General features: G+C 43.1%; 1 protein-coding gene across 9 annotated transcripts in view; it reads left to right on the top strand.

The window, feature by feature from the left end:
• Nucleotides 1-12,500, top strand: part of ppfia2 (PTPRF interacting protein alpha 2) — a 112,457-nt gene that overhangs the window by 89,166 nt on the left and 10,791 nt on the right. For 6 of the 9 annotated variants that reach the window (XR_007138655.1, XM_047804032.1, XM_047804033.1 and 3 more), the window contains 8 exons: nt 801-1,018; nt 2,679-2,904; nt 3,397-3,426; nt 3,764-3,891; nt 5,679-5,854; nt 5,956-6,049; nt 8,679-8,681; nt 12,433-12,500. The exon at nt 12,433-12,500 is cut by the window's right edge and continues 14 nt beyond it. Coding sequence is in view for 8 of the 9 variants with exons in the window: in XM_047804032.1 (XP_047659988.1) it covers nt 801-1,018; nt 2,679-2,904; nt 3,397-3,426; nt 3,764-3,891; nt 5,679-5,854; nt 5,956-6,049; nt 8,679-8,681; nt 12,433-12,500 (943 nt within the window). In the remaining variant the exon portion in view is untranslated. The remainder of the gene's footprint in view (nt 1-800; nt 1,019-2,678; nt 2,905-3,396; nt 3,427-3,763; nt 3,892-5,678; nt 5,855-5,955; nt 6,050-8,678; nt 8,682-12,432) is intronic. The other 3 variants (XM_047804034.1, XM_047804039.1, XM_047804038.1) reach the window with 1 other exon arrangement.

Here is a 12,500-nt window from a genome sequence, read left to right on the forward strand (position 1 = left end):
CACCACTGCCGCTCGCAGCCGCTCGGCTCCAGACGTCACCTAAACCCGGCCCGATATCACGATATTTTGCGCATGCGCGGTATTGGTGCGGCTTTAGGTGACGTCTCTCAGCTCCCGGTTAACCTCTCGTCCATGGAAAGTCGCACAAACCCGAGAGAAATACACCACAGTAAATAAAATGGAAATAATTTAATGTTCCTTGGGCGGCCCGCTACCATTTGGCACAGTGGCCAAGACCATACAGCAGTTTAACAGGACAGGTTCCACTCAGAACAGACCTCACTATGAGCCACCAAAGAGGTTTAGTGCATGTGGTCAGCTTCATATCCAGAGGTTATGCTTGTGAAATAGACGTATGAATGCTGCCAGCATTGCTGCAGAGGTTAAAGGGGTGGAGGTTCAGTCTGTCAGTGCTCAGACTATACACTACACACCACATTAAACTGGTCTGCATGGCTGTCGTCCCAGAACGAAGCCTCTTCTAAAGATGATGCACAAGAAAACCTGCAAACAGTTTGCTGAAGACAAGCAGACTAAGGACATGGACTACTGTACCCATGTCCTGTGGTCTGATGAGAACAAGATAAACTTATTTGGTTCAGATGATGTCAAGTGTGCAGTATTTCATCATAATGACCCCAAACACACCTCCAAGATGGCCACTGACTTGCTAAAGAAGCTGAGTTTAAACCCTATTGAGCGTCTGTGGGGTCAATATGGACGTTATCACTTGTGGCCTGCTGTTTAGACATAAATGGATGTGTGTTATTTTAAAGGACAATTTCTGTGCTTTTTTTTAGGCAAAGTCTCTGGGTGAACACGAGTGGCGAGCGCAGCAGCTCGGTATGTTGGGCTCACACCCGTTCGAAAGTGACACCGAGATGTCAGACATTGACGATGACGATCGAGAGACTTTGTTCAGCTCGATGGATTTGCTCTCGCCCAGCGGACATTCTGATGCCCAAACCCTCGCCATGATGCTGCAGGAGCAACTCGACGCCATCAACAAGGAGATACGGTCAGACAACAGCTCGGTCTTCACCTAAAGGGTTAAACAGCCGATTCTGGAGGTCCCGGTGTGATGTGAACGGTTCAGTGAATAGCGAAGATTAGCTAGCTTTCACATTAAAAAGATATTTCTGAAGCAAAAGATGTTTAAAAGTCACTTATGAGAGACCTTAAATTTTATCAAAGTTATCAAATCTTGCATATTTATTGAATTAACTGCTAGTATAAGTGAATTTCCTTTAAATTAATATACAAACAATGAAGTCTTTGTTTTAAACCTTAAAGGTGAGGTCTCCGTTGTTTGAAAGCCAATGTTGACATATAAAATCACCAAAACAAACACGCCCCTAACCCAAACGGGTCCCACCCCTGTATCGATAGCTCCGCCCTCACATACATACGTAACCCAGGCGACTAACAGAAAGAAACGTGTCTTTATCATAGCTGAAGGGAAGAGCAATACGATTGTAGATAAACAAACAAGCAAAAATGCCACACAAGCATAATGATGTAAAGGACAAAGGCATATATTAGTTCTGTGTAACAAAGCAAAACCAACGTTACTCACCTATCGAGAAGGAAAAAAGCGCCTCGGCGTCTTAAGTAAAGTCGGCCACATATTCACAGGTCGGAGTTTCCCGAGTCGATAACTCCTGAGCTAAACGCTGTTACTACACAAAACGCGGTTGTAGCTGCCTCTCTACATTACTACGATAGAAAAGAGGTGTTATTTGTGTAGTAACAGCGTTTAGCTCAGGAGTTATTGACTCGGGAAACTCCAACCTGTGAATATGTGGCCAACTTCCTGCTCCTTCAGTTCTCTCCAGCGCTGGAAAGCTGATCCTATATTAACACGTCCTACTTCTTGTCCTTATCGTAAGTCTTTCTTCTCTTTCTTTGTTTTTATCCTCCATGTCCATGTTAAAACCGCTTTCTGCTAATGTCACACACGTGCACTGAACGCTCTCTCCGCCCATATCGACAAGCCCCACCCCTTTCTGCTCATTGGCTACACGTTAGTTTTGTTTTTTGTTTATTATTCGGCCCGACTCAGTTTTCTGAAGCATTTCTCAAAAATCGGAGACCGCACCTTTAAGGCGTGACAGTCCAGAAAACAATTGTGTGTGGTGGTGTAAAGATTTTTCCGAATCCCATTATTAGAGTTTTCTTTGAGTGGAGATTAAAGATCGTTTATTGTTCGCATTGTTTTCACCCTGCGATAGAACACAGTATTTACTTTATAGATAACGGTAGAAGTCTTTTACTAAAGCCCTGAAACTCCTGCTGAAGTCGTATCACACCAGACACCAGCTGGTCAGTATGTCCAAGTGGTGAAACTGGTGAGAACTGTGTTGCTAAGCAACTGCAAATACCGAGCCGGCGCCTAAGATAGCTAAATCCTGAGGGAATTTATTTAGCTTAGCATGTGGCTGTTAAGTCTTTCCTATGGACAGTGTAAAGACGAACAGTCTCTCGACAATGAACACAGAACATTTACCTTAAACGTGTCGGAAGGTTGACAGTTAAGGATCGTTTTGCTAGCTAGCATGTAACCAGTGTTTCCTTCAGATATGTTGGCTGAACCATCTATGATACGATTAGCCAAGGTAGCAAAAGTCAGAAGTGGTGTGTGTGTGTGTGTGTGTGTGTGTGTGTGTGTGTGTGTCCAGGCTGATTCAGGAGGAGAAGGAGTGTACAGAACAGCGGGCAGAGGAGATTGAACACCGTGTAGCCAGTGTGAGTTTAGAGGGATTGAATCTGGCGCGTTCTCTTATCACCGCCTCGGCTACAGCATCATCGCTCGCATCATCATCACCCCCCAGCGGGCACTCATCCCCCAAACACACACCCCGCAGCCCTGCCCGGGACATGGAGCGCATGGGAGTCATGACACTGGTATATACACACACACACACACACACACACACACACACACACACACACACACACACACACACACAACCTCATGTGCTTCTTCATATTCATCTTTTTTCTTTTATTTCCATTTCCTTCCTAATCATTTTTATCTTCATCGTTCTTCTTTTAGCCGACGTCGTACCTTCTTTTTCTCTTATTTGTACTTTTTTCTGCTTCTACTTCTTTCTCATTTTTCTTTCTTATTGTATTATTTTTGCCTCCTGATGTCACTCATGTCATTATGTCACAGCCAATCAGAACATTCTATTACTTTCTATTATATTAGACACAATTCTATTTAAAGAGACATCCGAGGGAATTGAGAAGGGACAGAATGGACAGGAGGGACAGAATGGACAGAAGGGACAGAAGGGACAGCCCACACCACCACACTGCACACTATTAGATAAACATTGTGTGATATTCTGTGATTTAACCTAAATTTAATTCTGCTGTGTTTCTGTGTTTCAGCCCAGTGACCTGAGGAAACACCGGAGAAAGGTACTGCTTAATTTCCCAGCATGCACCACCTGCTCTGCTATAATCTAAGTAATCTGAGTATTTATAGTCTGTGTGTGTGTGTGTGTGTGTGTGTGTGTGTGTGTGTGTGTGTGTGTGAGAGAGAGTTTTATATATGTATGAAGATAAAAGGCGGAGCTTAATTCTCTGTTTCCCATCATGCATTTTCTCCACCTCTATGTGCCATGATCTGCTGAGTATTTATAGTGCAAACTATGAACATTTTGTGTGTGTGTGTGTGTGTGTGTGTGTGTGTGTGTGTGCGTGTGTGTGTGTGCGTGTGTGTGTGTGTGTGTGTGTGTGTGTGTGTGCACGACAGATCGCAGCAGTGGATGATGACGGCCGAGAAGATAAAGCCACTATAAAGTGTGAGACGTCTCCTCCTCCAACGCCTCGTCAAGTTCGCATGACACGCACGCTGCCCGCTTCCTCTCACAACGACGCACGGTGAGTGTCTCTCTCTCTCTCACACACACACACACACACACACACACACACACACACACACACACACACACACACACATATATATACAGGTACTTCTACAGTAAATATTGAATATAACACCATTATAGTAAAAATTTCATAATAATATACGGTTAAGGGGGGGCACGGTGGCTTAGTGGTTAGCACGTTCGCCTCACACCTCCAGGGTTGGGGGTTCGATTCCCACCTCCACCTTGTGTGTGTGGAGTTTGCATGTTTTCCCCGTGCCTCGGGGGTTTCCTCCGGGTACTCCGGTTTCCTCCCCCGGTCCAAAGACATGCATGGTAGGTTGATTGGCATCTCTGGAAAATTGTCCGTAGTGTGTGAGTGTGTAAGTGAATGAGAGTGTGTGTGTGCCCTGTGATGGGTTGGCACTCCGTCCAGGGTGTATCCTGCCTCGATGCCCGATGACAATGAAAATGAATGAATGAATATACGGTTAATAAATTGCGGTTAAATATTAAAAAAAAAAAAAGAAAAAGAAAAATAGATAAAATATTATGAATTATAAGATACGGGAACGAGGAACTAAGTGAAGTATAAAATAGGAACTAAGTGAACTGGGTACTAGAATCCAAAGGGAACTCGATACTAAAGGAACCAGTAACTAAGGGAACTGTAACCTAATAAAATTGAGAATTAGGAGGTAGGGCACAAGGAAGCTAAGGGAGGAGTAAACAAAGAGAACTGAGAAAGAGGAAGAAGGGAAAACTGAGATGTAAAGGAAATAGCAACGAAGAGACCAGGTAACTAAGGAACAGGGAGCCATAAATTAAAGGGATCAAGAAATAAAGGAAATGTACATTATGAAGAACAAGAAGCTAAGGCAACTAGGAACTAGAGGAACCTGGTACTGAGAACTAACAAACTGAGAGGCCCAGAAAAATAATGTTTAGTACTATAAACAACAGGAACTAGAAACTAAGGGGAACAGCAAGTAAGTGAGGTAGGATCTAATGCCCCTTTACCACGAGGCAGTTTGAGTGCAGGTTCGGAGCCTAATTTAGAACCAGTTCTTTCTGTTTCGACCGCCAAAGCTCCGGCTCTGAACCAGGAAAAGTGGTTCTTAAGTAGCACCAAAACGTTGCTGGTCTAAAATTAAGAACCGCTTGTGTCAGGAGCTGTGGGCGTGGCTGTGGGCGGGGCTACTGTTAGCGCATTTGATAATGTACCTTAAGTATACTAATGTTTAATACACTTTTACTTTACTGCGATATGATACATTATCAGCACACATGATAGTAGGTAGCTACATGCTAAGGCTAACTTTTTTCTGTGTTAATGATAAAATAATGTTAAGTACTTTCTCGATCACGACCTCCGTTTATACAGATTACACGGAGCCGCACGTACACGTCGGATTCGCCGCATTTGGGTGTCAATGTAGGTTCACAAAGCCATGAGCATTAACAGTAAAGTAACATCCGCCATTGTTGTTGTGTTTGTGTTTGCTGCTGCTGTGCTAACGTCGCTGGGACACGTGACACGTATACAGTGACGTCACACTCGGCGCTGTGATGCTCTCTAACCGGTGGAAAGGCAAACCGGTTCTTAGAAGGTTCACCAGTGGAACCAACTTTGAACCAGCACTAGCTCTGAACCAGCACCCGGTTCTTTCCGGTGGAAAAGAAGCATAAGAGATGAGATATAAGGAAACCCAGAGGAACTGAAGGAACAAAGATCTGTGAACCAGGAACTCCAAAAAAACAGGAATAAAATGTATGTTGTGTGTGTTTGTGTGTTTGTAGTCTGGCTGCAGCATTAGAGGCCGATGCAGCTCTGAGCAGCGTAGCCAGCAGTCAGGACTCGCTCCATAAACAACCGAAGAAGAAAGGCATCAAATCATCCATCGGCCGCTTGTTTGGCAAAAAGGAGAAGGGACGACTGGTACACATGGGGAAGGAGATGATGGGACCAGGACCAGGTACCAGACACAGACTTTAACACACACACACACACACACACACACACACAGCTGTAGTTTGTCCTAAACAAAAGACCAAATCTATCCTCCTGTCACATTAGGTGGAGTTTCAGATGTGGAGCTGCTTGCTCAGGAAATCGGTGTGACCGGGAAACTGGGCACTCAGGCTGAGAAAGACCGCCGCATAAAGAAGAAGTGAGTGCTTTACCTCTGTAGACTTATATTAGGGATTAGTCACTAACAGACCACAGCAATTAAACTCATGAGACTCTCAGGGGGCAGAGCGAGCTAGGGTAACGCTGGGGCCTGTGAGAACGAGGGGACTCTGAAAACACTGCAAACTGGTCGAGGAGGGAACATGCGGTGGGAGTTAGTCACTGGGCAGAAGGGCATTATGAATTTGATAGAATACTATACTGGGTACTCTAAGGATATGGAGGATGGGATCATAATAGGATTCTGGGTACTAAGGAACATCGGAAATTAGGAACAGTGCTAGGAGTGGGATCCTAGTCTAGGAAAGAGGACACGAGGAGAATTGTAAGAACTAGAAAAAACCCAGAATGCTGGGATTTCGGGAATAATACAGGGTTTTGTGAGGTCTAGTGAACTAGAGAACTGCAGGTACTGTCGCCCACAGAGACTATAGATCAGTCTTAGTATTAAATACTTCATAAAATACCAAATAAGCATCGACTTAGAACAAAGTCACATTATTGCAGCAGGTATTACAGGTTGTAGGTAACGTGTGTTAGGATGTACGAAGCTTCAATAACATCTGCAGTGTGTCGTTCCCTCCACAGCCGGAGAACCGAGCTCACGCTACCCCGTGCATCGCTGCTGCATGTTAGCAATGTGTCTACTGTGTCCATGCTAATGATCTGACGTTCATTTTTTACGCTTGTTTTCCCATCATGCCGTTTGCACCGGACGAGCGTTCTGTCGATTGATGCACACGTTCATTTTGCATGCTGTATGAACACAGGAGAGGTGTTAAGGACAGGGCATCATGCAGCCGTTATTAACACACACCTGTTTTATGTGAATTCTACCTCGAAGTTTTAACAAGGAAAATCGTTTTACTAAACTTTTTGTGGTTAATGACAAAAAAAACGCTAGTCTATGATTAGCATAGCTGATCTAATGCTAGCTCGTGTTTTAGCCTGATTATCACGATGCTAGTTAGTGTTTAGTGAGAGGTAATGGGTTATTGTGGATACTGTAATGACAGATAAGGTGTTTTAACCTGTTTATTTTAACACTAAGTTTATGTAGCGTACAGTATATGTATGTTTGGGCAAACTATTCAGTGTAGATGTGAATTACTGTGTTGCTAATTTATCTTTTAGCCAATTCATTATAGCCTTTTGCATGGATTTTAGAATATTTAAACTAGGGATGTACCGATACCACATTTTCTCTTCAGATCCGATACCGATACCAGAGTTTGCCGGTATCGGCCGATACCGATCCGATACCTGTGTTCTTTTCTACCTTTAAAACTAAAGAATGTAAACAACTCGCTTAGTTATTAAGATTTATTTGTTTCTGGCAAAGAAATACAAAAATGCCTTTATTACTTATGAAAAATGAAAACATAAGAAACCTTAAAAAGTATTAATGCAGCAGCAAACAGAACATATTTTACAGTGAATATTAAATTATAACTCCTGAAACACAATGTAAAGTGTATTACACAGTAAACCTCACACCCAAATGAGCGACATGTTTAACACGCTGAGGTAAACAGAAAGGACGCCTGATAAACTCGTCTGTCTGTCGCAGGCGGCTGTGCGACATTTTTCCCATAAAATTTATTATATTCAATATAAGTGTATTTTTCTTATAAGTTCAAGCAATAGTCTGTGATGTTTGCTGTTCGTTAATCAACCACCACGGGCATGGGCGTCGGCAGTAAATAAAAAGTGGGCGTGTCCTGTCCCACACACATATAATGGTTCCGACGCCCATGGATTTCAGGAAGCAGCAGCGTGGTCAATGCTGTAGGTAAAACACGGAATGGAGTTTCATTTATTAGGGCATTCCTCAAGCAGAACGGATTTGACTGGCGGCGCTAAATAATAAAAATAATAGTAATAAAAAAACATTATGCGCTGAATAGAGACGGTAAAAGTGGGTGGGTCCAATATTATTGGTCTTAAAAAAGTGGGCGTGTCCTGTCCCACCCACTTATAATGGTTCCGACGCCCATGACCACGTGTATCGGCTTTGGATCGCTCACGCACCACCGATACCCGATCCACTCAAAATGCTTGGATCGGCGCCGATACCGATCCAAAATATCGGATCGGTACATCCCTAATTTAAACTGATGCCAGTTTAATTCTATTTCTTGCTCTTGCTTCTAATAATTCAGGGTTATTTCTAGATTATTTTGTATCTGTTTCGTCCTTTATTTTAACGCTAGTTTGTGTTAGCCTGATTAATGTTGGAATAACGTTTCATTATTATTCTAGTTTTAATCCTAGCTTGTGTTTTAACCAGTTTTTTTTTTTACTCTAATAACATGGGTATAATAGGGCGTATAAAATATTAATTCATTTTAAGTATCGAACAGTAAAATGTCACAGAGCCTAAAACCGTAGTGAGGTGTGTGTTAAAATGGGCCTGATGCTCTGGATTCTGAACATTACATTTAAAAACTTATATTAAAATATAACAAAAATAATCAGGATTCAAACATAATGTGTTGTACATACAGTATGCTCAGTAATAGACTTTTAATTTTATCTTCCATCACTCTCTCTCTCTCTCTCTCTCTCTCTCTCTCTCTCTCTCTCTTTATTTCTCGTCTCCTCATCAGCGGGTAAGTTTGGTTTGCGTTGCTGAGACTTTGCTGCATATTTTCAGTCTGTCTTGTGCTTGTGTGCTGTGTGTATGATGTGTGTGTGTTTATCTGCGAGGGCTCAGACCTGTTCTCTGTCCATCTGCCGTCTACACCCCCCCCCCCCCACGCCCTACCGCCTATTCTCTCACACGAATGTACATGTGACTCTTCCCTTCTGCAGTACTGTAGAAGATGCATTTCTGCCTGGAAACTCCGAGTTTGTGTGTGTGTGTGTGTGTGTGTGTGTGTGTGTGTGTGTGTGTGTGTGTGTGTTTATAACTAAACAGCCTGCCATGCTGAGGCCTTCCTCCTGATGTGTGTATCAGTGTGCATCATGTGCTGGATTGCAATAACCAGGTGCCATCTCTGGTTATGGATGGTCAGCTCTTCGGGTTGTGTTACATTTCTTATTCTGCGTGTGTTTGTGTGTTTGTTTGTTGTCCATAATTCAATCTCTCCCTCCCTTCAGCATCAGCTTGTTCGGAGGAAAAAAAACGCTCATTACATGACACACTCGACCGGACCATATCACATCAGACATGTAAAGATAAGGACCGGGTCATGGCACCATCTCTCTTGAATACAGCTTTAAAGGGGACTGATTTGTTACGCACATTATTATGAGGGACAATGGACAGCGGTTTAGCAAATTTTGGTCGCACATCTCTCAGAAAACATGGAAGACCAATTTACTGATACAGCTGAGGGCGGTTTTATTGTTATTTTTTATTGTGCACGTCGCCTTTCTAAAACTCCACCCAGAACTGCTCCGTCCCATCAGGCTTAGGTGCAAGAATAAGGAGGCCATCTCTAGATAATCCCGTTGTTTTCTCCACATCTCCTTCTTCTCCTCCATTTCTAACACTTCTTGTTAGAAGAGATGTGTGTTTTTGGGTAGAGCTGCACACGGGTCACGGCACCAACAAACCCGGGATCAGCTGGTACTGTACACAGAGACGCACTAGTCAGCTATCTGTCGTGGAACAGCAGGGCAGACGTAGACGTAGACAGGTGATCTGACACCCCCCCCCCCCCCCCGACATCTCTCTTTCTCTGACTTTTTTCTTTTCACCCTACGATGTATTCAAGTGTCCTTACTTTGCACTGCAAACTACTTTGCATCACTAATTCATCTTCTGGGGAACAAACATCCAGCACATCTACTTACTCTCAGTCACTGTCCACTCAGTGTTGACTTCCTGTCAGTGCTCTAATGTTCCAGTTAGTGGGACAGTTGGACAAAAATGTTATTGGAGCTAACAGTTTAGCCCAGAGGACATTAGCAAGGCAGCAAACCCTGTAGTCATTATGATACTTATGACCATAAACATTCATGTAAACTCTGATTGCTGTGTAAGTCCTAGCAGGAAACTTTCTTGTCCCAAATGCTCCTTTTTGCCTTGCTAGCTTCCATTTTTTAGCATTTTTGTCCAACTTTTGTGAATCACTGTATCTTAATGCCTGTTGTTTGTTAGCCAAGTGCCTGCAGGTCGCCTTGACTTTTTCCCCTTTCAAGATGTTGTTAATCCTCAGGTCACATGATCAGATGTTAAGATCAGTGTTTAGCTCTTTGTCGAAAGTCTAACGGTTTGACATCCGTTTCTCTTTTTGTTTATTTTTCTCCATTCAGATTTCAGGGACGGTGTTTGTGTGAGTTTTAGCATTTGATGGGATTTTAGACATGAAGGATGGTTCGCTAACATGCTAACATCCCTAGCAGGGTATAAAATCCCATACTGTGTTTTTTAGCATCATGTAAATTCATTGTTCCTTGGTGCTAATGAATAATACGTTAATGTTCGCTGCTTGTTTTGTCCATTTTTATGTGTTCTTACTCAAAGATTTAGCATGTTTATCCAAACTATCCTTATAAAGTACTTTAACTCTGCCTGTTTGTTTGTTTGTTAGAAAAAATACCAGCAGATTTTCCAGCCAGTTTCCTCCTTCCAAATTTGCCCCATGATTATCACAGTTGCGCGATGGGTAATCATATTTAAAGGTGGTTTTTGCTTCATCATGCTGTGTTTTCTTGAGGGTGCTGATGGAGTATAATGGTTTCTTTTCAATAATCGCACAGCATTTTTCTTGCTAATTTTATAGTCACAGTGTCAGCAAGTGGAGACTCCAGAGACAGGAGCTGGGAGTTTATATCTCTCAAAACTTTCAGCTTCTCACAGTGGCTTTTTATAAAGCCGAATCCGGTGATAACGCTCGGCACAGCTCACACGTATCAGGAAATAACAAGGAAATGAATAACATCACAACCTGGAATGGAGTCTGATATCAGGATGTTGACCCGCACTAGTACTGGTGCTGTTATCTCACTTATTACACATCTGGGCTTTGATTTAAAAGGGAATATAGGGCTGTCCAGAATAAGGGCCTTTTTACACCCGGTCACTTCGTGTGTTGTCTCTGATCCGATCGCTATCTGATTTGTTAAAACTGTCCCATTTACATCAGGCCACGTAAACGCGTCTCGGCGAATCGGATATCGATCCGATCTTTCTACTCCCGCCCAAAATGCTAATATATTTTTCCTCGTTTCCAGGGTAATTGTAATGGAACACGCTTTGGTTTCTGCGGTTGCTACAAAAAAAGCTGCATTTTCGCTGGCAGCAGCAGTGCATTTTAAGGCGCGACGAGACGCCTGGGTGAAAAATCGGCGCCAGCGCTGGTGGGAAACCATATTTGTTTCTGGCGCGATGCACGACTCACGAGTCACCTGAGAGTGACGTACTTCTGTTTGGGAGGAGTACAGCGCTGACGTATGTGGCTTGAACAACCACATGCATTTACACCTGTCCAGTTTCATCTGAAACGCGTCCCAGACCACCTCCTGAAGGGGTTTGTACCATCGGGTTTATATCCGTCTCCAAAACGTTTCGGAGGGCATTTAGACCTGGTCTTTTTACCATCGGGTAGCTATCTGATCACAGAAAACGCACGGAGTGACCCCCCCTAAGCATGAAGTAAAACCCCCCTAAGAGTTAGGACACAGTTTTCAATGTCAAAATATTATATATCCTAGATACACTGATTAAAAAAGTCACTTTAATACATTTGGTCTAATTAAGGAGCCAAGCACTAAAACTAGTTTCTATGGGTAAGCTCAAACTAATTAAAATCATAAAGCTCCGCCTACTTAGAAATTCCAATAGAGTTGATATTTGAGAAGAACATTCTGGCATGAACACGGTGAAAAAGCATAGTATGGTGAGTGACCTCAGCTTTGTGATTGGCTCAGGGTGTGCTTATGTAAGCGCTACCCATGTTTAGCCCCTCCCACTTTACATAGAAATAGGAGAGAATTTAGTAAAGTTACATGAGAGGTTGTGTTATGGATTGTGTAGCAACATCCACCTCCATAGAAACATATCATGGGGTTTAGAAAAGTTGTGGACTGTGCAGATGGCGATGTTTTCTTCCTTCTCTCATGATTAATATGTATTCAGAGTGGAAAGAGCAGCAGAAGAGCAATGGGAGTTTATCATGCCTCGGAGACGAGCGAGAGGAATTTTGAAATAAAGAGATTATCAAGGCGCAGAAGAAAGGTGTGTTTGTTCTTATCAGAGGACGTGAACGCAGGGAGGGTCTGGTTGCTAATGACAACAGAGATAAGGAATCTCTCTGTTTGTCCATTGGATTGCAGATAAATTCTCCTCACTCTTTCACCCACTCTCTCACTCTCCCTCCCTCCTCCATTTGTCTGTTTGTCTCTTCTTTCTAGGCACGAGTTGCTGGAGGAGGCGAGGAGGAAAGGATTGCCTTTCGCACAGTGGGATGGTCCTACCGTCG

The sequence above is a fragment of the Tachysurus fulvidraco genome, chromosome 19 (assembly GCF_022655615.1).
Source record: "Tachysurus fulvidraco isolate hzauxx_2018 chromosome 19, HZAU_PFXX_2.0, whole genome shotgun sequence".
NCBI lineage: Eukaryota > Metazoa > Chordata > Actinopteri > Siluriformes > Bagridae > Tachysurus > Tachysurus fulvidraco.